Genomic DNA, 25,379 nt, shown 5'->3' with positions numbered 1-25,379 from the left:
CTCTCTCCACCTCCCTCGCCTACCTGAGGACAGTAACACTTCCTCTCTCCACCTCCCTCTCTCCACCTCCCTCGCCTACCTGAGGACAGTAACACTTCCTCTCTCTCTCTCCCTCTCTCCACCTCCCTCGCCTACCTGAGGACAGTAACACTCCCTCTCTCCACCTCCCTCACCTACCTGAGGACAGTAACACTTCCTCTCTCTCCCTCCCTCTCTCCACCTCCCTCACCTACCTGAGGACAGTAACACTTCCTCTCTCTCCCTCCCTCTCTCCACCTCCCTCACCTACCTGAGGACAGTAACACTTCCTCTCTCTCCCTCCCTCTCTCCACCTCCCTCCCTCTCTCCACCTCCCTCGCCTACCTGAGGACAGTAACACTTCCTCTCTCTCCCTCCCTCTCTCCACCTCCCTCACCTACCTGAGGACAGTAACACTTCCTCTCTCTCCCTCCCTCTCTCCACCTCCCTCACCTAGCTGAGGACAGTAACACTTCCTCTCTCTCCCTCCCTCTCTCCACCTCCCTCGCCTACCTGAGGACAGTAACACTTCCTCTCTCTCCCTCCCTCTCTCCACCTCCCTCGCCTACCTGAGGACAGTAACACTTCCTCTCTCCACCTCCCTCTCTCCACCTCCCTCACCTAGCTGAGGACAGTAACACTTCCTCTCTCCCTCCCTCTCTCCACCTCCCTCACCTACCTGAGGACAGTAACACTTCCTCCCTCTCTCTCTCTCCACCTCCCTCGCCTACCTGAGGACAGTAACACTTCCTCTCTCTCTCTCCACCTCCCTCGCCTAGCTGAGGACAGTAACACTTCCTCTCTCACTCCCTCTCTCCACCTCCCTCGCCTACCTGAGGACAGTAACACTTCCTCTCTCTCTCTACATCGCCCTCGCCTACCTGAGGACAGTAACACTTCCTCTCTCTCTCTCCACCTCCCTCGCCTACCTGAGGACAGTAACACTTCCTCTCTCTCTCTCCACCTCCCTCGCCTACCTGAGGACAGTAACACTTCCTCTCTCTCCCTCCCTCTCTCCACCTCCCTCGCCTACCTGAGGACAGTAACACTTCCTCTCTCCACCTCCCTCGCCTACCTGAGGACAGTAACACTTCCTCTCTCTCTCTCCACCTCCCTCGCCTACCTGAGGACAGTAACACTTCCTCTCTCTCTCTCCCTCTCTCCACCTCCCTCGCCTACCTGAGGACAGTAACACTTCCTCTCTCTCCCTCCCTCCACCTCCCTCGCCTACCTGAGGACAGTAACACTTCCTCTCTCTCTCTCCACCTCCCTCGCCTACCTGAGGACAGTAACACACCCTCTCTCTCCCTCCCTCTCTCCACCTCCCTCGCCTACCTGAGGACAGTAACACTTCCTCTCTCTCCCTCCCTCTCTCCACCTCCCTCGCCTACCTGAGGACAGTAACACTTCGTCTCTCTCCCTCCCTCTCTCCACCTCCCTCGCCTACCTGAGGACAGTAACACTTCCTCTCTCACTCCCTCTCTCCACCTCCCTCACCTACCTGAGGACAGTAACACTTCCTCTCCCTCTCTCCACCTCCCTCGCCTACCTGAGGACAGTAACACTTCCTCTCTCTCCCTCTCTCTCTCCACCTCCCTCGCCTACCTGAGGACAGTAACACTTCCTCTCTCTCCACCTCCCTCTCTCCACCTCCCTCACCTACCTGAGGACAGTAACACTTCCTCTCTCTCTCTCCACCTCCCTCGCCTACCTGAGGACAGTAACACTTCCTCTCTCCACCTCCCTCTCTCCACCTCCCTCGCCTACCTGAGGACAGTAACACTTCCTCTCTCTCTCTCCCTCTCTCCACCTCCCTCGCCTACCTGAGGACAGTAACACTCCCTCTCTCCACCTCCCTCACCTACCTGAGGACAGTAACACTTCCTCTCCCTCTCTCCACCTCCCTCGCCTACCTGAGGACAGTAACACTTCCTCTCTCTCCCTCCCTCTCTCCACCTCCCTCACCTACCTGAGGACAGTAACACTTCCTCTCTCTCCCTCCCTCTCTCCACCTCCCTCACCTACCTGAGGACAGTAACACTTCCTCTCTCTCCCTCCCTCTCTCCACCTCCCTCCCTCTCTCCACCTCCCTCGCCTACCTGAGGACAGTAACACTTCCTCTCTCTCCCTCCCTCTCTCCACCTCCCTCACCTACCTGAGGACAGTAACACTTCCTCTCTCTCCCTCCCTCTCTCCACCTCCCTCACCTACCTGAGGACAGTAACACTTCCTCTCTCTCCCTCCCTCTCTCCACCTCCCTCGCCTACCTGAGGACAGTAACACTTCCTCTCTCTCCCTCCCTCTCTCCACCTCCCTCGCCTACCTGAGGACAGTAACACTTCCTCTCTCCACCTCCCTCTCTCCACCTCCCTCACCTAGCTGAGGACAGTAACACTTCCTCTCTCCCTCCCTCTCTCCACCTCCCTCACCTACCTGAGGACAGTAACACTTCCTCCCTCTCTCTCTCTCCACCTCCCTCGCCTACCTGAGGACAGTAACACTTCCTCTCTCTCTCTCCACCTCCCTCGCCTACCTGAGGACAGTAACACTTCCTCTCTCACTCCCTCTCTCCACCTCCCTCGCCTACCTGAGGACAGTAACACTTCCTCTCTCTCTCTACATCGCCCTCGCCTACCTGAGGACAGTAACACTTCCTCTCTCTCTCTCCACCTCCCTCGCCTACCTGAGGACAGTAACACTTCCTCTCTCTCTCTCCACCTCCCTCGCCTACCTGAGGACAGTAACACTTCCTCTCTCTCCCTCCCTCTCTCCACCTCCCTCGCCTACCTGAGGACAGTAACACTTCCTCTCTCACTCTCTCTCTCCACCTCCCTCGCCTACCTGAGGACAGTAACACTTCCTCTCTCTCTCTCCACCTCCCTCGCCTACCTGAGGACAGTAACACTTCCTCTCTCTCTCTCCCTCTCTCCACCTCCCTCGCCTACCTGAGGACAGTAACACTTCCTCTCTCTCTCTCCCTCTCTCCACCTCCCTCGCCTACCTGAGGACAGTAACACTTCCTCTCTCTCACTCCCTCTCTCCACCTCCCTCGCCTACCTGAGGACAGTAACACTTCCTCTCTCTCCCTCCCTCTCTCCACCTCCCTCGCCTACCTGAGGACAGTAACACTTCCTCTCTCTCCCTCTCTCCACCTCCCTCACCTACCTGAGGACAGTAACACTTCCTCTCTCTCTCTCCACCTCCCTCACCTACCTGAGGACAGTAACACTTCCTCTCTCTCCCTCCCTCTCTCCACCTCCCTCGCCTACCTGAGGACAGTAACACTTCCTCTCTCTCACTCCCTCTCTCCACCTCCCTCGCCTACCTGAGGACAGTAACACTTCCTCTCTCTCTCTCCACCTCCCTCGCCTACCTGAGGACAGTAACACTTCCTCTCTCTCCCTCCCTCTCTCCACCTCCCTCGCCTACCTGAGGACAGTAACACTTCCTCTCTCTCACTTCCTCTCTCCACCTCCCTCGCCTACCTGAGGACAGTAACACTCCCTCTCTCCACCTCCCTCGCCTACCTCAGGACAGTAACACTTCCTCTCTCTCACTCCCTCTCTCCACCTCCCTCGCCTACCTGAGGACAGTAACACTCCCTCTCTCCACCTCCCTCGCCTACCTGAGGACAGTAACACTTCCTCTCTCTCTCTCCACCTCCCTCGCCTACCTGAGGACAGTAACACTTCCTCTCTCTCTCTCTCCCTCTCTCCACCTCCCTCGCCTACCTGAGGACAGTAACACTTCCTCTCTCTCACTCCCTCTCTCCACCTCCCTCGCCTACCTGAGGACAGTAACACTTCCTCTCTCTCTCTCCACCTCCCTCGCCTACCTGAGGACAGTAACACTTCCTCTCTCTCTCTCCACCTCCCTCGCCTACCTGAGGACAGTAACACTTCCTCTCTCTCTCCACCTCCCTCGCCTACCTGAGGACAGTAACACTTCCCCTCCCTCTCTCCACCTCCCTCACCTACCTGAGGACAGTAACACTTCCTCTCTCTCTCTCTCCCTCTCTCCACCTCCCTCACCTACCTGAGGACAGTAACACTTCCTCTCTCCCTCCCTCTCTCCACCTCCCTCGCCTACCTGAGGACAGTAACACTTCCTCTCTCTCTCTCCACCTCCCTCGCCTACCTGAGGACAGTAACACTTCCTCTCTCCACCTCCCTCGCCTACCTGAGGACAGTAACACTTCCTCTCTCTCCCTCTCTCCACCTCCCTCGCCTACCTGAGGACAGTAACACTTCCTCTCTCTCACTCCCTCTCTCCACCTCCCTCACCTACCTGAGGACAGTAACACTTCCTCTCTCTCCCTCTCTCTCTCCACCTCCCTCGCCTACCTGAGGACAGTAACACTTCCCCTCTCTCACTCCCTCTCTCCACCTCCCTCGCCTACCTGAGGACAGTCACACTTCCTCTCTCTCACTCCCTCTCCACCTCCCTCACCTACCTGAGGACAGTAACACTCCCTCTCTCTCTCTCCACCTCCCTCGCCTACCTGAGGACAGTAACACTCCCTCTCTCTCTCTCCACCTCCCTCGCCTACCTGAGGACAGTAACACTTCCTCTCTCTCACTTCCTCTCTCCACCTCCCTCGCCTACCTGAGGACAGTAACACTTCCTCTCTCTCACTCCCTCGCCTACCTGAGGACAGTAACACTTCCTCTCTCTCTCTCCACCTCCCTCACCTACCTGAGGACAGTAACACTTCCTCTCTCTCCCTCCCTCTCTCCACCTCCCTCGCCTACCTGAGGACAGTAACACTTCCTCTCTCTCCCTCCCTCTCTCCACCTCCCTCGCCTACCTGAGGACAGTAACACTTCCTCTCTCTCTCTCCACCTCCCTCACCTACCTGAGGACAGTAACACTTCCTCTCTCTCCCTCCCTCTCTCCACCTCCCTCGCCTACCTGAGGACAGTAACACTTCCTCTCTCTCCCTCCCTCTCTCCACCTCCCTCGCCTACCTGAGGACAGTAACACTTCCTCTCTCTCCCTCCCTCTCTCCACCTCCCTCGCCTACCTGAGGACAGTAACACTTCCTCTCTCTCCCTCCCTCTCTCCACCTCCCTCGCCTACCTGAGGACAGTAACACTTCCTCTCTCTCTCTCTCTCCACCTCCCTCGCCTACCTGAGGACAGTAACACTTCCTCTCTCTCCCTCCCTCTCTCCACCTCCCTCGCCTACCTGAGGACAGTAACACTTCCCCTCTCTCCCTCCCTCTCTCCACCTCCCTCACCTACCTGAGGACAGTAACACTTCCCCTCCCTCTCTCCACCTCCCTCGCCTACCTGAGGACAGTAACACTTCCCCTCCCTCTCTCCACCTCCCTCGCCTACCTGAGGACAGTAACACTTCCTCTCTCTCCACCTCCCTCGCCTACCTGAGGACAGTAACACTTCCTCTCTCTCCACCTCCCTCTCTCCACCTCCCTCGCCTACCTGAGGACAGTAACACTTCCTCTCCCTCCCTCCCTCTCTCCACCTCCCTCGCCTACCTGAGGACAGTAACACTTCCTCTCTCTCCCTCTCTCCACCTCCCTCACCTACCTGAGGACAGTAACACTTCCTCTCTCTCTCTCCACCTCCCTCACCTACCTGAGGACAGTAACACTTCCTCTCTCTCTCTCCACCTCCCTCGCCTACCTGAGGACAGTAACTCTTCCTCTCTCTCTCTCCACCTCCCTCGCCTACCTGAGGACAGTAACACTTCCTCTCTCTCCACCTCCCTCTCTCTCTCTCCACCTCCCTCGCCTACCTGAGGACAGTAACACTTCCTCTCTCTCCACCTTCTTCGCCTACCTGAGGACAGTCACACTTCCTCTCCTGACAGGAAGCTCCAGGACGGGCTCGGACACTCTGATTGGTTTAAACTGGAAGCGGCAGCCGAAGCAGAGGGCCGAGTCTGAGAAGAAGGACACGGATACGATTGGCCGGGCGAAGATGTGTAGCGGGTCGACGTGTGACACGATGCAGCCGCCTGGTTGGTAGTCGTTGATCACCGCTGAGTTCACAAAGCCTACAGGACAACAACAACAATAACATCAACAACAGGCTTTTCCTGGAGACAGGAAGTGGGCTGGAGCACGTTAAGGTCAAATCTGAGACAGGAAGTGGGCTGGAGCACGTTATGGTCAAATCTGAGACAGGAAGTGGGCTGGAGCACGTTAAGGTCAAATCTGAGACAGGAAGTGGGCTGGGGCACGTTATGGTCAAATCTGAGACAGGAAGTGGGCTGGAGCACGTTAAGGTCAAATCTGAGACAGGAAGTGGGCTGGAGCACGTTAAGGTGAAGTCTGAGACAGGAAGTGGGCTGGAGCACGTTAAGGTCAAATCTGAGACAGGAAGTGGGCTGGAGCACGTTAAGGTCAAATCTGAGACAGGAAGTGGGCTGGGGCACGTTAAGGTCAAATCTGAGACAGGAAGTGGGCTGGAGCACGTTAAGGTCAAATCTGAGACAGGAAGTGGGCTGGAGCACGTTAAGGTCAAATCTGAGACAGGAAGTGGGCTGGAGCACGTTAAGGTCAAATCTGAGACAGGAAGTGGGCTGGAGCACGTTATGGTCAAATCGGAGACAGGAAGTGGGCTGGGGCACGTTATGGTCAAATCTGAGACAGGAAGTGGGCTGGGGCACGTTATGGTCAAATCTGAGACAGGAAGTGGGCTAGGACACGTTAAGGTCAAATCTGAGACAGGAAGTGGGCTGGAGCACGTTATGGTCAAATCTGAGACAGGAAGTGGGCTGGAGCACGTTAAGGTCAAATCGGAGACAGGAAGTGGGCTGGAGCACGTTAAGGTCAAATCTGAGACAGGAAGTGGGCTGGAGCACGTTAAGGTCAAATCTGAGACAGGAAGTGGGCTGGGGCACGTTATGGTCAAATCTGAGACAGGAAGTGGGCTGGAGCACGTTAAGGTCAAATCTGAGACAGGAAGTGGGCTGGGGTTGAGTAACGAGCAGGATGTTAGAGGTTAAAAGTTATTACCTTCAGGTACGACCCCGCTGGCGACCAGTTTAGTGATGACGAGGTCGTGAACCCAGGACGGGATGTCGTTCACCTCTCCTTTAGGATACAATCTCTCCTGACCCGGTCCTCTCTTCTCTAGCTGGGCCCCGTATGTATAGCCCTGGAAGAGGAGACGGGTGAGAGAGAGAGGAAGAGAGGGGTTTAGAGACAGAGAGAGGAAGAGAGGGGCTTAGAGACAGAGAGAGGGAGAGAGGGGTTTAGAGAGAGAGTGAGGAAGAGAGGGGTTTAGAGACAGAGAGAGGGAGAGGAAGAGAGGGGTTTAGAGAGAGAGAGAGAGAGGAAGAGAGGGGTTTAGAGACAGAGAGGAAGAGAGGAAGAGAGGGGTTTAGAGACAGAGAGGGAGAGGAAGAGAGGGGTTTAGAGACAGAGAGAGGGAGAGGAAGAGAGGGGTTTAGAGACAGAGAGAGAGAGTATCTTCTCTAGCTGGGCCCCGTATGTATAGCCCTGGAAGAGGAGACGGGGTGAGAGAGAGAGGAAGAGAGGGGTTTAGAGACAGAGAGGAAGAGAGGGGTTTAGAGACAGAGAGGGAGAGGAAGAGAGGGGTTTAGAGACAGAGAGGAAGAGAGGGGTTTAGAGACAGAGAGGGGGAGGAAGAGAGGGGTTTAGAGACAGAGAGGGAGAGTATCTTCTCTAGCTGGGCCCCGTATGTATAGCCCTGGAAGAGGAGACGGGGTGAGAGAGAGAGGAAGAGAGGGGTTTAGAGACAGAGAGGGAGAGGAAGAGAGGGGTTTAGAGACAGAGTGAGGAAGAGAGGGGTTTAGAGACAGAGAGGGAGAGGAAGAGAGGGGTTTAGAGACAGAGAGAGGAAGAGAGGGGTTTAGAGACAGAGAGGGAGAGTATCTTCTCTAGCTGGGCCCCGTATGTATAGCCCTGGAAGAGGAGACGGGGTGAGAGAGAGAGGAAGAGAGGGGTTTAGAGACAGAGAGAGAGAGAGGGGTTTAGAGACAGAGAGGGAGAGGAAGAGAGGGGTTTAGAGACAGAGAGAGGGAGAGGAAGAGAGGGGTTTAGAGACAGAGAGAGAGAGTATCTTCTCTAGCTGGGCCCCGTATGTATAGCCCTGGAAGAGGAGACGGGGTGAGAGAGAGAGGAAGAGAGGGGTTTAGAGACAGAGAGAGGGAGAGGAAGAGAGGGGTTTAGAGACAGAGAGGAAGAGAGGGGTTTAGAGAGAGAGAGGGAGAGAGGGGTTTAGAGACAGAGAGAGGAAGAGAGGGGTTTAGAGACAGAGAGAGGGAGAGGAAGAGAGGGGTTTAGAGACAGAGAGGAAGAGAGGGGTTTAGAGAGAGAGAGGGAGAGAGGGGTTTAGAGACAGAGAGAGGAAGAGAGGGGTTTAGAGACAGAGAGAGGGAGAGGAAGAGAGGGGTTTAGAGACAGAGAGGGAGAGGAAGAGAGGGGTTTAGAGACAGAGAGGGAGAGGAAGAGAGGGGTTTAGAGACAGAGAGGGAGAGGAAGAGAGGGGTTTAGAGACAGAGAGAGAGAGGAAGAGAGGGGTTTAGAGACAGAGAGAGGGAGAGGAAGAGAGGGGTTTAGAGACAGAGAGAGGGAGAGGAAGAGAGGGGTTTAGAGACAGAGAGAGGGAGAGTATCTTCTCTAGCTGGGCCCCGTATGTATAGCCCTGGAAGAGGAGACGGGGTGAGAGAGAGAGGAAGAGAGGGGTTTAGAGACAGAGAGGGAGAGGAAGAGAGGGGTTTAGAGACAGAGAGAGGGAGAGAGGGGTTTAGAGACAGAGAGGGAGAGAGGGGTTTAGAGACAGAGAGAGGGAGAGGAAGAGAGGGGTTTAGAGACAGAGAGAGGGAGAGGAAGAGAGGGGTTTAGAGACAGAGAGAGGGAGAGGAAGAGAGGGGTTTAGAGAGAGAGAGGAAGAGAGGGGTTTAGAGACAGAGAGGGAGAGTATCTTCTCTAGCTGGGCCCCGTATGTATAGCCCTGGAAGAGGAGACGGGGTGAGAGAGAGAGGAAGAGAGGGGTTTAGAGACAGAGAGAGGGAGAGGAAGAGAGGGGTTTAGAGAGAGAGAGGAAGAGAGGGGTTTAGAGACAGAGAGGGAGAGTATCTTCTCTAGCTGGGCCCCGTATGTATAGCCCTGGAAGAGGAGACGGGGTGAGAGGGAGAGGAAGAGAGGGGTTTAGAGACAGAGAGGGAGAGGAAGAGAGGGGTTTAGAGACAGAGAGAGGAAGAGAGGGGTTTAGAGACAGAGAGGAAGAGTATCTTCTCTAGCTGGGCCCCGTATGTATAGCCCTGGAAGAGGAGACGGGGTGAGAGAGAGAGGAAGAGAGGGGTTTAGAGACAGAGAGGGAGAGAGGGGTTTAGAGACAGAGAGAGGGAGAGGAAGAGAGGGGTTTAGAGACAGAGAGGGAGAGGAAGAGAGGGGTTTAGAGACAGAGAGGGAGAGTATCTTCTCTAGCTGGGCCCCGTATGTATAGCCCTGGAAGAGGAGACGGGGTGAGAGAGAGAGGAAGAGAGGGGTTTAGAGACAGAGAGGAAGAGAGGGGTTTAGAGACAGAGAGGAAGAGAGGGGTTTAGAGACAGAGAGAGAGAGGGGTTTAGAGACAGAGAGGGAGAGTATCTTCTCTAGCTGGGCCCCGTATGTATAGCCCTGGAAGAGGAGACAGGGTGAGAGAGAGAGGAAGAGAGGGGTTTAGAGACAGAGAGGAAGAGGAAGAGAGGGGTTTAGAGACAGAGAGAGAGAGAGAGAGGGGTTTAGAGACAGAGAGGGAGAGGAAGAGAGGGGTTTAGAGACAGAGAGAGAGAGAGAGGGGTTTAGAGACAGAGAGAGAGAGAGAGGGGTTTAGAGACAGAGAGGGAGAGTATCTTCTCTAGCTGGGCCCCGTATGTATAGCCCTGGAAGAGGAGACGGGGTGAGAGAGAGGAAGAGAGGGGTTTAGAGACAGAGAGGGAGAGAGGGGTTTAGAGACAGAGAGGGAGAGTATCTTCTCTAGCTGGGCCCCGTATGTATAGCCCTGGAAGAGGAGACGGGGTGAGAGAGAGAGGAAGAGAGGGGTTTAGAGACAGAGAGGGAGAGAGGGGTTTAGAGACAGAGAGAGAGAGGAAGAGAGGGGTTTAGAGACAGAGAGAGAGAGAGGAAGAGAGGGGTTTAGAGACAGAGAGAGGGAGAGGAAGAGAGGGGTTTAGAGACAGAGAGGGAGAGGAAGAGAGGGGTTTAGAGACAGAGAGGGAGAGTATCTTCTCTAGCTGGGCCCCGTATGTATAGCCCTGGAAGAGGAGACGGGGTGAGAGAGAGGAAGAGAGGGGTTTAGAGACAGAGAGAGGGAGAGAGGGGTTTAGAGACAGAGAGGGAGAGTATCTTCTCTAGCTGGGCCCCGTATGTATAGCCCTGGAAGAGGAGACGGGGTGAGAGAGAGAGGAAGAGAGGGGTTTAGAGACAGAGAGGGAGAGAGGGGTTTAGAGACAGAGAGGGAGAGAGGGGTTTAGAGACAGAGAGGGAGAGAGAGGGGTTTAGAGACAGAGAGGGAGAGGAAGAGAGGGGTTTAGAGACAGAGAGGGAGAGGAAGAGAGGGGTTTAGAGACAGAGAGAGAGAGGAAGAGAGGGGTTTAGAGACAGAGAGGGAGAGAGGAAGAGAGGGGTTTAGAGACAGAGAGAGGAAGAGAGGGGTTTAGAGACAGAGAGAGGGAGAGAGGGGTTTAGAGACAGAGAGAGAGAGAGAGGGGTTTAGAGACAGAGAGGAAGAGAGGGGTTTAGAGACAGAGAGAGGGAGAGGAAGAGAGGGGTTTAGAGACAGAGAGGAAGAGAGGGGTTTAGAGACAGAGAGGGAGAGTATCTTCTCTAGCTGGGCCCCGTATGTATAGCCCTGGAAGAGGAGACGGGGTGAGAGAGAGAGGAAGAGAGGGGTTTAGAGAGAGAGAGGGAGAGGAAGAGAGGGGTTTAGAGACAGAGAGAGAGAGAGAGAGGGGTTTAGAGACAGAGAGGGAGAGTATCTTCTCTAGCTGGGCCCCGTATGTATAGCCCTGGAAGAGGAGACGGGGTGAGAGAGAGAGGAAGAGAGGGGTTTAGAGACAGAGAGGGAGAGGAAGAGAGGGGTTTAGAGAGAGAGAGGAAGAGAGGGGTTTAGAGACAGAGAGGGAGAGGAAGAGAGGGGTTTAGAGACAGAGAGAGAGAGGAAGAGAGGGGTTTAGAGACAGAGAGGGAGAGTATCTTCTCTAGCTGGGCCCCGTATGTATAGCCCTGGAAGAGGAGACGGGGTGAGAGAGAGAGGAAGAGAGGGGTTTAGAGACAGAGAGGAAGAGAGGGGTTTAGAGACAGAGAGGGAGAGAGGAAGAGAGGGGTTTAGAGAGAGAGGGGGAGAGTATCTTCTCTAGCTGGGCCCCGTATGTATAGCCCTGGAAGAGGAGACGGGGTGAGAGAGAGAGGAAGAGAGGGGTTTAGAGACAGAGAGGAAGAGGAAGAGAGGGGTTTAGAGACAGAGAGGAAGAGGAAGAGAGGGGTTTAGAGACAGAGAGGGAGAGTATCTTCTCTAGCTGGGCCCCGTATGTATAGCCCTGGAAGAGGAGACGGGGTGAGAGAGAGGAAGAGAGGGGTTTAGAGACAGAGAGGAAGAGAGGGGTTTAGAGACAGAGAGAGAGAGTATCTTCTCTAGCTGGGCCCCGTATGTATAGCCCTGGAAGAGGAGACGGGGTGAGAGAGAGAGAGGAAGAGAGGGGTTTAGAGACAGAGAGAGGGAGAGGAAGAGAGGGGTTTAGAGACAGAGAGGGAGAGAGGAAGAGAGGGGTTTAGAGACAGAGAGAGAGAGAGGAAGAGAGGGGTTTAGAGACAGAGAGAGAGAGTATCTTCTCTAGCTGGGCCCCGTATGTATAGCCCTGGAAGAGGAGACGGGGTGAGAGAGAGAGGAAGAGAGGGGTTTAGAGACAGAGAGAGAGAGAGGGGTTTAGAGACAGAGAGGAAGAGAGGGGTTTAGAGACAGAGAGAGGGAGAGGAAGAGAGGGGTTTAGAGACAGAGAGAGAGAGGAAGAGAGGGGTTTAGAGACAGAGAGAGAGAGAGGGGTTTAGAGACAGAGAGGAAGAGAGGGGTTTAGAGACAGAGAGGAAGAGAGGGGTTTAGAGACAGAGAGAGAGAGAGGGGTTTAGAGACAGAGAGGAAGAGAGGGGTTTAGAGACAGAGAGAGGGAGAGGAAGAGAGGGGTTTAGAGACAGAGAGAGAGAGGAAGAGAGGGGTTTAGAGACAGAGAGGGAGAGTATCTTCTCTAGCTGGGCCCCGTATGTATAGCCCTGGAAGAGGAGACGGGGTGAGAGAGAGAGGAAGAGAGGGGTTTAGAGACAGAGAGGGAGAGGAAGAGAGGGGTTTAGAGAGAGAGAGAGGGAGAGGAAGAGAGGGGTTTAGAGACAGAGAGAGAGAGTATCTTCTCTAGCTGGGCCCCGTATGTATAGCCCTGGAAGAGGAGACGGGGTGAGAGAGAGAGGAAGAGAGGGGTTTAGAGACAGAGAGAGGAAGAGAGGGGTTTAGAGACAGAGAGGAAGAGAGGGGTTTAGAGACAGAGAGGGAGAGTATCTTCTCTAGCTGGGCCCCGTATGTATAGCCCTGGAAGAGGAGACGGGGTGAGAGAGAGAGGAAGAGAGGGGTTTAGAGACAGAGAGAGGAAGAGAGGGGTTTAGAGACAGAGAGGAAGAGAGGGGTTTAGAGACAGAGAGGGAGAGTATCTTCTCTAGCTGGGCCCCGTATGTATAGCCCTGGAAGAGGAGACGGGGTGAGAGGGAGAGGAAGAGAGGGGTTTAGAGACAGAGAGAGAGAGGAAGAGAGGGGTTTAGAGAGAGAGGGGGAGAGTATCTTCTCTAGCTGGGCCCCGTATGTATAGCCCTGGAAGAGGAGACGGGGTGAGAGGGAGAGGAAGAGAGGGGTTTAGAGACAGAGAGAGGGAGAGGAAGAGAGGGGTTTAGAGACAGAGAGAGAGAGGAAGAGAGGGGTTTAGAGACAGAGAGAGGGAGAGGGAGAGAGGGGTTTAGAGACAGAGAGAGGGAGAGTATCTTCTCTAGCTGGGCCCCGTATGTATAGCCCTGGAAGAGGAGACGGGGTGAGAGAGAGAGGAAGAGAGGGGTTTAGAGACAGAGAGGAAGAGAGGGGTTTAGAGACAGAGAGGGAGAGGGAGAGAGGGGTTTAGAGACAGAGAGGAAGAGAGGGGTTTAGAGACAGAGAGGAAGAGAGGGGTTTAGAGACAGAGAGGAAGAGAGGGGTTTAGAGACAGAGAGGAAGAGAGGGGTTTAGAGACAGAGAGGAAGAGAGGGGTTTAGAGACAGAGAGGGAGAGGGAGAGAGGGGTTTAGAGACAGAGAGGAAGAGAGGGGTTTAGAGACAGAGAGGGAGAGGAAGAGAGGGGTTTAGAGACAGAGACAGAGTGAGGAAGAGAGGGGTTTAGAGACAGAGAGGGAGAGGAAGAGAGGGGTTTAGAGACAGAGAGGAAGAGTATCTTCTCTAGCTGGGCCCCGTATGTATAGCCCTGGAAGAGGAGACGGGGTGAGAGAGAGGAAGAGAGGGGTTTAGAGACAGAGAGGGAGAGGAAGAGAGGGGTTTAGAGACAGAGAGAGAGAGGAAGAGAGGGGTTTAGAGACAGAGAGAGAGAGGAAGAGAGGGGTTTAGAGACAGAGAGAGGAAGAGAGGGGTTTAGAGACAGAGAGGGAGAGTATCTTCTCTAGCTGGGCCCCGTATGTATAGCCCTGGAAGAGGAGACGGGGTGAGAGAGAGGAAGAGAGGGGTTTAGAGACAGAGAGAGGGAGAGGAAGAGAGGGGTTTAGAGACAGAGAGAGAGAGTATCTTCTCTAGCTGGGCCCCGTATGTATAGCCCTGGAAGAGGAGACGGGGTGAGAGAGAGGAAGAGAGGGGTTTAGAGACAGAGAGAGAGAGAGAGGGGTTTAGAGACAGAGAGGGAGAGGAAGAGAGGGGTTTAGAGACAGAGAGAGGACGAGAGGGGTTTAGAGACAGAGAGGGAGAGTATCTTCTCTAGCTGGGCCCCGTATGTATAGCCCTGGAAGAGGAGACGGGGTGAGAGAGAGGAAGAGAGGGGTTTAGAGAGAGAGAGAGGAAGAGAGGGGTTTAGAGACAGAGAGAGAGAGAGGAAGAGAGGGGTTTAGAGACAGAGAGGGAGAGAGGGGTTTAGAGACAGAGAGGGAGAGGAAGAGAGGGGTTTAGAGACAGAGAGAGGGAGAGGAAGAGAGGGGTTTAGAGACAGAGAGGGAGAGGAAGAGAGGGGTTTAGAGACAGAGAGAGGAAGAGAGGGGTTTAGAGACAGAGAGGGGGAGGAAGAGAGGGGTTTAGAGACAGAGAGGGAGAGTATCTTCTCTAGCTGGGCCCCGTATGTATAGCCCTGGAAGAGGAGACGGGGTGAGAGAGAGAGGAAGAGAGGGGTTTAGAGACAGAGAGGGAGAGGAAGAGAGGGGTTTAGAGACAGAGAGGGAGAGGAAGAGAGGGGTTTAGAGACAGAGAGAGGGAGAGGAAGAGAGGGGTTTAGAGACAGAGAGGGAGAGAGGAAGAGAGGGGTTTAGAGACAGAGAGGGAGAGTATCTTCTCTAGCTGGGCCCCGTATGTATAGCCCTGGAAGAGGAGACGGGGTGAGAGAGAGAGGAAGAGAGGGGTTTAGAGACAGAGAGGAAGAGAGGAAGAGAGGGGTTTAGAGACAGAGAGAGAGAGGAAGAGAGGGGTTTAGAGACAGAGAGAGAGAGGAAGAGAGGGGTTTAGAGACAGAGAGGGAGAGTATCTTCTCTAGCTGGGCCCCGTATGTATAGCCCTGGAAGAGGAGACGGGGTGAGAGAGAGAGGAAGAGAGGGGTTTAGAGACAGAGAGGGAGAGGAAGAGAGGGGTTTAGAGACAGAGAGAGAGAGAGAGAGGGGTTTAGAGACAGAGACAGAGAGTATCTTCTCTAGCTGGGCCCCGTATGTATAGCCCTGGAAGAGGAGACGGGGTGAGAGAGAGAGGAAGAGAGGGGTTTAGAGACAGAGAGGAAGAGAGGGGTTTAGAGACAGAGAGGGAGAGGGAGAGAGGGGTTTAGAGACAGAGAGGAAGAGAGGGGTTTAGAGACAGAGAGGAAGAGAGGGGTTTAGAGACAGAGAGGAAGAGAGGGGTTTAGAGACAGAGAGGAAGAGAGGGGTTTAGAGACAGAGAGGAAGAGAGGGGTTTAGAGACAGAGAGGGAGAGGGAGAGAGGGGTTTAGAGACAGAGAGGAAGAGAGGGGTTTAGAGACAGAGAGGGAGAGGAAGAGAGGGGTTTAGAGACAGAGACAGAGTGAGGAAGAGAGGGGTTTAGAGACAGAGAGGGAGAGGAAGAGAGGGGTTTAGAGACAGAGAGGAAGAGTATCTTCTCTAGCTGGGCCCCGTATGTATAGCCCTGGAAGAGGAGACGGGGTGAGAGAGAGGAAGAGAGGGGTTTAGAGACAGAGAGGGAGAGGAAGAGAGGGGTTTAGAGACAGAGAGAGAGAGGAAGAGAGGGGTTTAGAGACAGAGAGAGAGAGGAAGAGAGGGGTTTAGAGACAGAGAGAGGAAGAGAGGGGTTTAGAGACAGAGAGGGAGAGTATCTTCTCTAGCTGGGCCCCGTATGTATAGCCCTGGAAGAGGAGACGGGGTGAGAGAGAGGAAGAGAGGGGTTTAGAGACAGAGAGAGGGAGAGGAAGAGAGGGGTTTAGAGACAGAGAGAGAGAGTATCTTCTCTAGCTGGGCCCCGTATGTATAGCCCTGGAAGAGGAGACGGGGTGAGAGAGAGGAAGAGAGGGGTTTAGAGACAGAGAGAGAGAGAGGAAGAGAGGGGTTTAGAGACAGAGACAGAGAGTATCTTCTCTAGCTGGGCCCCGTATGTATAGCCCTGGAAGAGGAGACGGGGTGAGAGAGAGGAAGAGAGGGGTTTAGAGAGAGAGAGAGGGAGAGAGGGGTTTAGAGACAGAGAGAGAGAGAGGAAGAGAGGGGTTTAGAGACAGAGAGAGAGAGAGGGGTTTAGAGACAGAGAGAGAGAGAGGAAGAGAGGGGTTTAGAGACAGAGAGAGAGAGAGGAAGAGAGGGGTTTAGAGACAGAGAGGGAGAGAGGGGTTTAGAGACAGAGAGGGAGAGGAAGAGAGGGGTTTAGAGACAGAGAGAGGGAGAGGAAGAGAGGGGTTTAGAGACAGAGAGGGAGAGGAAGAGAGGGGTTTAGAGACAGAGAGAGGAAGAGAGGGGTTTAGAGACAGAGAGGGAGAGTATCTTCTCTAGCTGGGCCCCGTATGTATAGCCCTGGAAGAGGAGACGGGGTGAGAGAGAGAGGAAGAGAGGGGTTTAGAGACAGAGAGGAAGAGAGGAAGAGAGGGGTTTAGAGACAGAGAGAGAGAGGAAGAGAGGGGTTTAGAGACAGAGAGAGAGAGGAAGAGAGGGGTTTAGAGACAGAGAGGGAGAGTATCTTCTCTAGCTGGGCCCCGTATGTATAGCCCTGGAAGAGGAGACGGGGTGAGAGAGAGAGGAAGAGAGGGGTTTAGAGACAGAGAGAGAGAGGAAGAGAGGGGTTTAGAGAGAGAGGGAGAGGAAGAGAGGGGTTTAGAGACAGAGAGAGAGAGAGGAAGAGAGGGGTTTAGAGACAGAGAGTATCTTCTCTAGCTGGGCCCCGTATGTATAGCCCTGGAAGAGGAGACGGGGTGAGAGAGAGGAAGAGAGGGGTTTAGAGAGAGAGAGAGGGAGAGAGGGGTTTAGAGACAGAGAGAGAGAGAGGAAGAGAGGGGTTTAGAGACAGAGAGGGAGAGTATCTTCTCTAGCTGGGCCCCGTATGTATAGCCCTGGAAGAGGAGACGGGGTGAGAGAGAGAGGAAGAGAGGGGTTTAGAGACAGAGAGGGAGAGGAAGAGAGGGGTTTAGAGACAGAGAGAGAGAGAGAGAGGGGTTTAGAGACAGAGAGGGAGAGTATCTTCTCTAGCTGGGCCCCGTATGTATAGCCCTGGAAGAGGAGACGGGGTGAGAGAGAGAGGAAGAGAGGGGTTTAGAGACAGAGAGGGAGAGGAAGAGAGGGGTTTAGAGACAGAGAGAGAGAGGAAGAGAGGGGTTTAGAGACAGAGAGAGAGAGAGGAAGAGAGGGGTTTAGAGACAGAGAGGGAGAGGAAGAGAGGGGTTTAGAGACAGAGAGAGAGAGGAAGAGAGGGGTTTAGAGACAGAGAGAGAGAGGAAGAGAGGGGTTTAGAGACAGAGAGGGAGAGAGGGGTTTAGAGACAGAGAGAGAGAGAGAGGAAGAGAGGGGTTTAGAGACAGAGAGAGAGAGGAAGAGAGGGGTTTAGAGACAGAGAGGGAGAGTATCTTCTCTAGCTGGGCCCCGTATGTATAGCCCTGGAAGAGGAGACGGGGTGAGACAGAGAGGGAGAGAGGGGTTTAGAGACAGAGAGAGGGAGAGGAAGAGAGGGGTTTAGAGACAGAGAGAGAGAGGAAGAGAGGGGTTTAGAGACAGAGAGGGAGAGTATCTTCTCTAGCTGGGCCCCGTATGTATAGCCCTGGAAGAGGAGACGGGGTGAGAGAGAGAGGAAGAGAGGGGTTTAGAGACAGAGAGGAAGAGAGGGGTTTAGAGACAGAGAGGGAGAGGAAGAGAGGGGTTTAGAGACAGAGAGAGAGAGAGGAAGAGAGGGGTTTAGAGACAGAGAGAGAGAGAGGAAGAGAGGGGTTTAGAGACAGAGAGAGGGAGAGGAAGAGAGGGGTTTAGAGACAGAGAGGAAGAGAGGAAGAGAGGGGTTTAGAGACAGAGAGAGGGAGAGGAAGAGAGGGGTTTAGAGACAGAGAGAGGGAGAGGAAGAGAGGGGTTTAGAGACAGAGAGGGAGGGGAAGAGAGGGGTTTAGAGACAGAGAGGGAGAGTAAGAGAGGGGTTTAGAGACAGAGAGGGAGAGGAAGAGAGGGGTTTAGAGACAGAGAGGGAGAGGAAGAGAGGGGTTTAGAGACAGAGAGGGAGAGGAAGAGAGGGGTTTAGAGACAGAGAGGGAGAGGAAGAGAGGGGTTTAGAGACAGAGAGAGAGAGTATCTTCTCTAGCTGGGCCCCGTATGTATAGCCCTGGAAGAGGAGACGGGGTGAGAGAGAGAGGAAGAGAGGGGTTTAGAGACAGAGAGGAAGAGAGGGGTTTAGAGACAGAGAGGAAGAGAGGGGTTTAGAGACAGAGAGGGAGAGGAAGAGAGGGGTTTAGATACAGAGAGGAAGAGAGGGGTTTAGAGACAGAGAGAGGGAGAGGAAGAGAGGGGTTTAGAGACAGAGAGAGAGAGTATCTTCTCTAGCTGGGCCCCGTATGTATAGCCCTGGAAGAGGAGACGGGGTGAGAGAGAGAGGAAGAGAGGGGTTTAGAGACAGAGAGAGGGAGAGAGGGGTTTAGAGACAGAGAGGGAGAGGAAGAGAGGGGTTTAGAGACAGAGAGGGAGAGAGGGGTTTAGAGACAGAGAGGGAGAGGAAGAGAGGGGTTTAGAGAGAGAGAGAGGAAGAGAGGGGTTTAGAGACAGAGAGGGAGAGGAAGAGAGGGGTTTAGAGACAGAGAGAGGAAGAGTATCTTCTCTAGCTGGGCCCCGTATGTATAGCCCTGGAAGAGGAGACGGGGTGAGAGAGAGAGGAAGAGAGGGGTTTAGAGAGAGAGAGGGAGAGGAAGAGAGGGGTTTAGAGACAGAGAGGGAGAGGAAGAGAGGGGTTTAGAGAGAGAGAGGGAGAGAGGGGTTTAGAGAGAGAGAGGGAGAGAGGGGTTTAGAGACAGAGAGAGAGAGAGGAAGAGAGGGGTTTAGAGACAGAGAGAGGAAGAGAGGGGTTTAGAGACAGAGAGAGGGAGAGGAAGAGAGGGGTTTAGAGACAGAGAGAGGGAGAGGAAGAGAGGGGTTTAGAGACAGAGAGGGAGAGAGGGGTTTAGAGACAGAGAGGAAGAGTATCTTCTCTAGCTGGGCCCCGTATGTATAACCCTGGAAGAGGAGACGGGGTGAGAGAGAGAGGAAGAGAGGGGTTTAGAGACAGAGAGGGAGAGTAGAGGGGTTTAGAGACAGAGTGAGAGAGAGGATGAGGGGTTTAGCGAGAGAGAGGGAGAGTAAAGGGGTTTAGAGAGAGAGAGAGGAAGAGTAGAGGGGTTTAGAGACAGAGAGAGGAAGAACAGGTGTGTGACCTCACCTCTCCAAAGAAATATTTGTTCCGTAGCGGAGCCCGATCTACAGTGTGTTCCCGGTAAAGCCCAGCTTCTCCGTTAGCAACCACCTCATTTATCTTCCCCTCAATGACATCACAGTCCTCTTTAGAGAAGACCTCTACCTGAACAATGCCACTCTGGACACGCCTCGCCTCCTGGAGAGACGGAGAGAGACGAGGAGAGAGAGAGACAAGGAGAGAGACGAGGAGAGAGAGAGACAAGGAGAGAGACGAGGAGAGAGAGAGACAGAGAGAGAGAGAGACGGAGAGAGACGAGACGAGGAGAGAGAGAGAGAGACGGAGAGAGACGAGACGAGGAGAGAGAGAGACGAGGAGAGAGAGAGACGGAGAGAGAGAGACGGAGAGAGAGAGACGGAGAGAGAGAGACGGGGAGAGACGAGGAGAGAGAGAGACAAGGAGAGAGACGAGGAGAGAGAGAGAGACGAGGAGAGAGAGAGACGAGGAGAGAGAGAGACAGGGAGAGAGACGAGGAGAGAGAGAGAGACGAGGAGAGAGAGAGACGGAGAGAGACGAGGAGAGAGAGAGACGGAGAGAGACGAGGAGAGAGAGAGACAAGAAGAGAGACGAGGAGAGAGAGACGGAGAGAGAGAGACGAGGAGAGAGAGACGAGGAGAGAGAGACGAGGAGAGAGAGAGACGAGGAGAGAGAGAGACGGAGAGAGACGAGGAGAGAGAGAGACGAGGAGAGAGAGAGAGACGAGGAGAGAGAGAGAGACGAGGAGAGAGAGAGAGACGAGGAGAGAGAGAGAGACGAGGAGAGAGAGAGAGACGAGGAGAGAGAGAGAGACGAGGAGAGAGAGAGAGACGAGGAGAGAGAGAGAGACGAGGAGAGAGAGACGAGGAGAGAGAGAGAGACGAGGAGAGAGAGAGACGAGGAGAGAGAGAGACGAGGAGAGAGAGAGAGAGAGAGAGAGAGAGAGAGAGACGAGGAGAGAGAGAGAGACGAGGAGAGAGAGAGAAGAGGAGAGAGAGAGACGAGGAGAGAGAGAGTGGGGGGGAAAAGACAGAAATATTGATTCATACTTTGAATTGGATTTATGTCAAGAGAAGTAACTTCGGTGTTAACTGCCGGTACAGGATCATCATACCTGCTCACGGGACTCCACAGGGTCGCTGTGTTCCACCTCATCCTCGGAGGAATCTCGGTGCTTCCGCTTCCGGCCGTTCCCGTTTCTACTGCCTCCGTCGGTAACTTTCACTTTTCTGTTTTTGAAACTCTCGTCCTTGTCGGCAACTCTGTTTTTGTAATTGTCCCGAGGAGTCATGGACTTCAGCTTTTCCCGCAGGTCGGAGAAACCGCTGGCTGACATTTTGTTTTAAATATATAATTAACAAGTTAAATTTGGAGTTGTTTATTTATCGTTATTTAACTTCCATAACTGTCAGTCTGTAGAAGCGAGACCGGTGGCCGGTGACCGTCCTCACGGTAACGGTAACTAGCTGCTGGCAGGCTGTCAAGAGGTTATGTTGTGATGTGGCTGGCTAACCTAGCAACTTAGCAAACACAACTCACTAACTTAAAACGGCTTGTCAACCAAAAGTCGACGATTCAAGTGGTCAATTTAGCTATTTTTTACCCAGTTAAATCCATGGAATTAACCCGCGTTTAGTTTATTAACATTATTCTTGTCCCGTTATTGACTAGTTTCGTGTCAATGTATTCGACACTGTTTCGCTAACGGGTTGCTAATCGGCTAGCTAACGTTAGCCGTGCTACCTATGTAGCCTTAACAACGGTATTTCTAGTGACTAAGGCGATGTTACAAATCGGTAAAAAAAAAAATATGTTCTTACGGGTCTGTCCACATACGACGTTATGAGTTTTTAGACGGAAGCTTCGAGTCGTTTATTACATCTGAAAATAAAAGTGGTAAAAGGCTAGTTTAGCAGCACGCATTTTCAGACCTCTGACCGAGTCGAACCGAATACAGACTCGGGTTTTCTTCTTCGGTGGAATTTGTGTTTTTGGCGGATCGCATCCGACTGTTAGGTGTGTGTGTGTGTGTGTGTGTGTGTGTGTGTGTACACCGCCAACTACTGGACTGGAGTGTGTGTGTGTGTACACCGCAGGGCCCCGGACTACATTCAATTCTCTTCATTAGTCTTGTTCCTCTAAGAAAGAAATGAAATAGAGCCCCATAGACATCACCATCTACACTCATTAAAAAACCCACTTACCTCATTCCACTACTTTGCCCCTATCTACTCCTGCACCATGCCAAAATTTCATATACCCAAAATACACAGCTGGCACCACAGCATCTATTTTTCTGTGATGATTTTACATTCCATTTATGTGGTACAGTTTTATAACCATTGCTATGAATGCTAAGAAGCCTAACCTTACTGAAGTATAAAGCGTTGGCCGATCCCTCTGTGCTGGAACAAATCTACTAGTCACTGGATTCCTCTTAGGATCCCCGTCGCCCTTTGACCCCATCTTCCTCTACTTTCTTCACTGCCTCAGCATACAACACCTTCTGCACTACTCTGACTCTGGCCATTTTAACCTGCCTCTCTCTCACACACCGGAGACTTTCTGATTCCTCCGTCAACATCACCCCTCTACAGTTAACACACACAACTATATCCAACTTCTGGTCCCCTCAGACATGCTCTGACGTTGCTCTATCTGATCTGCAGTCTTACGTACTCAGAGCATGCTCTGACGTTGCTCTATCTGACCTGCAGTCATACGTACTCAGAGCATGCTCTGGCGTTGCTCTATCTGACCTACAGTCTTACGTACTCAGAGCATGCTCTGACGTTGCTCTATCTGATCTGCAGTCATACGTACTCAGAGCATGCTCTGACGTTGCTCTATCTGACCTGCAGTCTTACGTACTCAGAGCATGCTCTGACGTTGCTCTATCTGACCTGCAGTCATACGTACTCAGAGCATGCTCTGACGTTGCTCTATCTGACCTGCAGTCATACGTACTCAGAGCATGCTCTGACGTTGCTCTATCTGATCTGCAGTCATACGTACTCAGAGCATGCTCTGACGTTGCTCTATCTGATCTACAGTCATACGTACTCAGAGCATGCTCTGACGTTGCTCTATTTGATCTACAGTCATACGTACTCAGAGCATGCTCTGACGTTGCTCTATCTGACCTACAGTCATACGTACTCAGAGCATGCTTTGACGTCGCTCTATCTGACCTGCAGTCATACGTACTCAGAGCATGCTCTGACGTTGCTCTATCTGACCTGCAGTCATACGTACTCAGAGCATGCTTTGACGTCGCTCTATCTGACCTGCAGTCATACGTACTCAGAGCATGCTCTGACGTTGCTCTAGCTGACCTGCAGTCATACGTACTCAGAGCATGCTCTGACGTTGCTCTATCTAACCTACAGTCATACGTACTCAGAGCATGCTCTGACGTTGCTCTGTCTGATCTGCAGTCATACGTACTCAGAGCATGCTCTGACGTTGCTCTAGCTGACCTGCAGTCATACGTACTCAGAGCATGCTCTGACGTTGCTCTATCTAACCTACAGTCATACGTACTCAGAGCATGCTCTGACGTTGCTCTATCTGATCTGCAGTCATACGTACTCAGAGCATGCTCTGACGTTGCTCTATCTAACCTACAGTCATACGTACTCAGAGCATGCTCTGACGTTGCTCTATCTGATCTAGTCTTACGTACTCAGAACATGCTCTGGCATTGCTCTATCTGATCTGCAGTCATACGTACTCAGAGCATGCTCTGACGTTGCTCTATCTAACCTACAGTCATACGTACTCAGAGCATGCTCTGACGTTGCTCTATCTGATCTGCAGTCTTACGTACTCAGAGCATGCTCTGACGTTGCTCTATCTGACCTGCAGTCATACGTACTCAGAGCATGCTCTGACGTTGCTCTATTTGATCTGCAGTCTTACGTACTCAGAGCATGCTCTGACGTTGCTCTATCTGACCTGCAGTCATACGTACTCAGAGCATGCCCTGACCCCTCATGATGATTTCAATATTGTGGCCACCACCCATATCAAAGTTTCTCCTTTCATCCCTTCATACAAAACAGGTAACATGATTCATATATTTCACCCCTTCATACAAAACAGGTAACATGATTCATATATTTCACCCCTTCATACAAAACAGGTAACATGATTAATATATTTAACCCGTTCATACAAAACAGGTGACATGATTCATATATTTCACCCCTTCATACAAAACAGGTAACATGATTAATATATTTCACCCCTTCATACAAAACAGGTGACATGATTAATATATTTCACCCCTTCATACAAAACAGGTGACATGATTAATATATTTCACCCCTTCATACAAAACAGGTGACATGATTCATATATTTCACCCCTTCATACAAAACAGGTAACATGATTAATATATTTCACCCCTTCATACAAAACAGGTGACATGATTAATATATTTCACCCCTTCATACAAAACAGGTGACATGATTCATATATTTCACCCTTGACTTGACTACTGTCTTCTATAGGGATTTAGTGGTGATATTGTCCCTTTACAATACAGCTTGTTCCTTCTATAAGGGACCCAGTGGGGTAGCTTGTTCCTTCTAACAGGGGACCCAGTGGGGTAGCTTGTTCCTTCTAACAGGGGACCCAGTGGGGTAGCTTGTTCCTTCTAACAGGGGACCCAGTGGGGTAGCTTGTTCCTTCTATAAGGGACCCAGTGAGGTAGCTTGTTCCTTCTAACAGGGGACCCAGTGGGGTAGCTTGTTCCTTCTAACAGGGGACCCAGTGGGGTAGCTTGTTCCTTCTAACAGGTTACCCAGTGGGGTAGCTTGTTCCTTCTAACAGGGGACCCAGTGGGGTAGCTTGTTCCTTCTAACAGGGGACCCAGTGGGGTAGCTTGTTCCTTCTAACAGGGGACCCAGTGGGGTAGCTTGTTCCTTCTAACAGGTTACCCAGTGGGGTAGCTTGTTCCTTCTAACAGGGGACCCAGTGGGGTAGCTTGTTCCTTCTAACAGGTTACCCAGTGGGGTAGCTTGTTCCTTCTAACAGGGGACCCAGTGGGGTAGCTTGTTCCTTCTAACAGGGGACCCAGTGGGGTAGCTTGTTCCTTCTAACAGGTTACCCAGTGAGGTAGCTTGTTCCTTCTAACAGGGGACCCAGTGGGGTAGCTTGTTCCTTCTAACAGGGGACCCAGTGGGGTAGCTTGTTCCTTCCTTCCTTAGGTGGCTTCAACAGCCTGTCTTCCTCCTCTCTCCTGATCTTCTAGAGCATCAACAGCCTGTCTTCTTCCTCTCTCCTGATCTTCTAGAGCATCAAGAGCCTGTCTTCCTCCTCTCTCCTGATCTTCTAGAGCATCAACAGCCTGTCTTCCTCCTCTCTCCTGATCTTCTAGAGCATCAACAGCCTGTCTTCCTCCTCTCTCCTGATCTTCTAGAGCATCAACAGCCTGTCTTCCCCCTCTCTCCTGATCTTCTAGAGCATCAACAGCCTGTCTTCCTCCTCTCTCCTGATCTTCTAGAGCATCAACAGCCTGTCTTCCTCCTCTCTCCTGATCTTCTAGAGCATCAAGAGCCTGTCTTCCTCCTCTCTCCTGATCTTCTAGAGCATCAACAGCCTGTCTTCCTCCTCTCTCCTGATCTTCTAGAGCATCAACAGCCTGTCTTCCTCCTCTCTCCTGATCTTCTAGAGCATCAACAGCCTGTCTTCCTCCTCTCTCCTGATCTTCTAGAGCATCAAGAGCCTGTCTTCCTCCTCTCTCTCCTGATCTTCTAGAACATAAACAGCCTGTCTTCCTCCTCTCTCTCTTGATCTTCTAGAGCATCAACAGCCTGTCTTCCTCCTCTCTCCTGATCTTCTAGAGCATCAACAGCCTGTCTTCCTCCTCTCTCCTGATCTTCTAGAGCATCAACAGCCTGTCTTCCTCCTCTCTCCTGATCTTCTAGAGCATCAACAGCCTGTCTTCCTCCTCTCTCCTGATCTTCTAGAGCATCAACAGCCTGTCTTCCTCCTCTCTCCTGATCTTCTAGAGCATCAACAGCCTGTCTTCCTCCTCTCTCCTGATCTTCTAGAGCATCAACAGCCTGTCTTCCCCCTCTCTCCTGATCTTCTAGAGCATCAACAGCCTGTCTTCCTCCTCTCTCCTGATCTTCTAGAGCATCAACAGCCTGTCTACCTCCTCTCTCCTGATCTTCTAGAGCATCAACAGCCTGTCTTCCTCCTCTCTCCTGATCTTCTAGAGCATCAACAGCCTGTCTTCCCCCTCTCTCCTGATCTTCTAGAG

General features: G+C 52.7%; 1 protein-coding gene across 1 annotated transcript in view; it reads right to left on the bottom strand.

Annotated features, from left to right (window-relative positions):
- The window catches only part of LOC129845822 (RNA demethylase ALKBH5-like), a 35,036-nt gene extending 13,967 nt beyond the window's left edge, over nucleotides 1–21,069 (bottom strand). Inside the window, exons 1-4 of the mRNA XM_055913748.1 lie at nucleotides 20,223–21,069; nucleotides 19,100–19,270; nucleotides 7,001–7,142; nucleotides 5,820–6,036 (exon numbers count right to left, since the gene is read on the bottom strand). Coding sequence (XP_055769723.1) covers nucleotides 5,820–6,036; nucleotides 7,001–7,142; nucleotides 19,100–19,270; nucleotides 20,223–20,444 — 752 coding nt within the window. The 5' untranslated portion in view covers nucleotides 20,445–21,069. The remainder of the gene's footprint in view (nucleotides 1–5,819; nucleotides 6,037–7,000; nucleotides 7,143–19,099; nucleotides 19,271–20,222) is intronic.
- Between the last annotated feature and the right edge of the window lie 4,310 nt (nucleotides 21,070–25,379).

The sequence above is a fragment of the Salvelinus fontinalis genome, unplaced genomic scaffold (assembly GCF_029448725.1).
Source record: "Salvelinus fontinalis isolate EN_2023a unplaced genomic scaffold, ASM2944872v1 scaffold_0376, whole genome shotgun sequence".
NCBI lineage: Eukaryota > Metazoa > Chordata > Actinopteri > Salmoniformes > Salmonidae > Salvelinus > Salvelinus fontinalis.
Note: the sequence above shows the minus strand (reverse complement) of the source record. Positions and strands in the feature narration are given on the sequence as shown.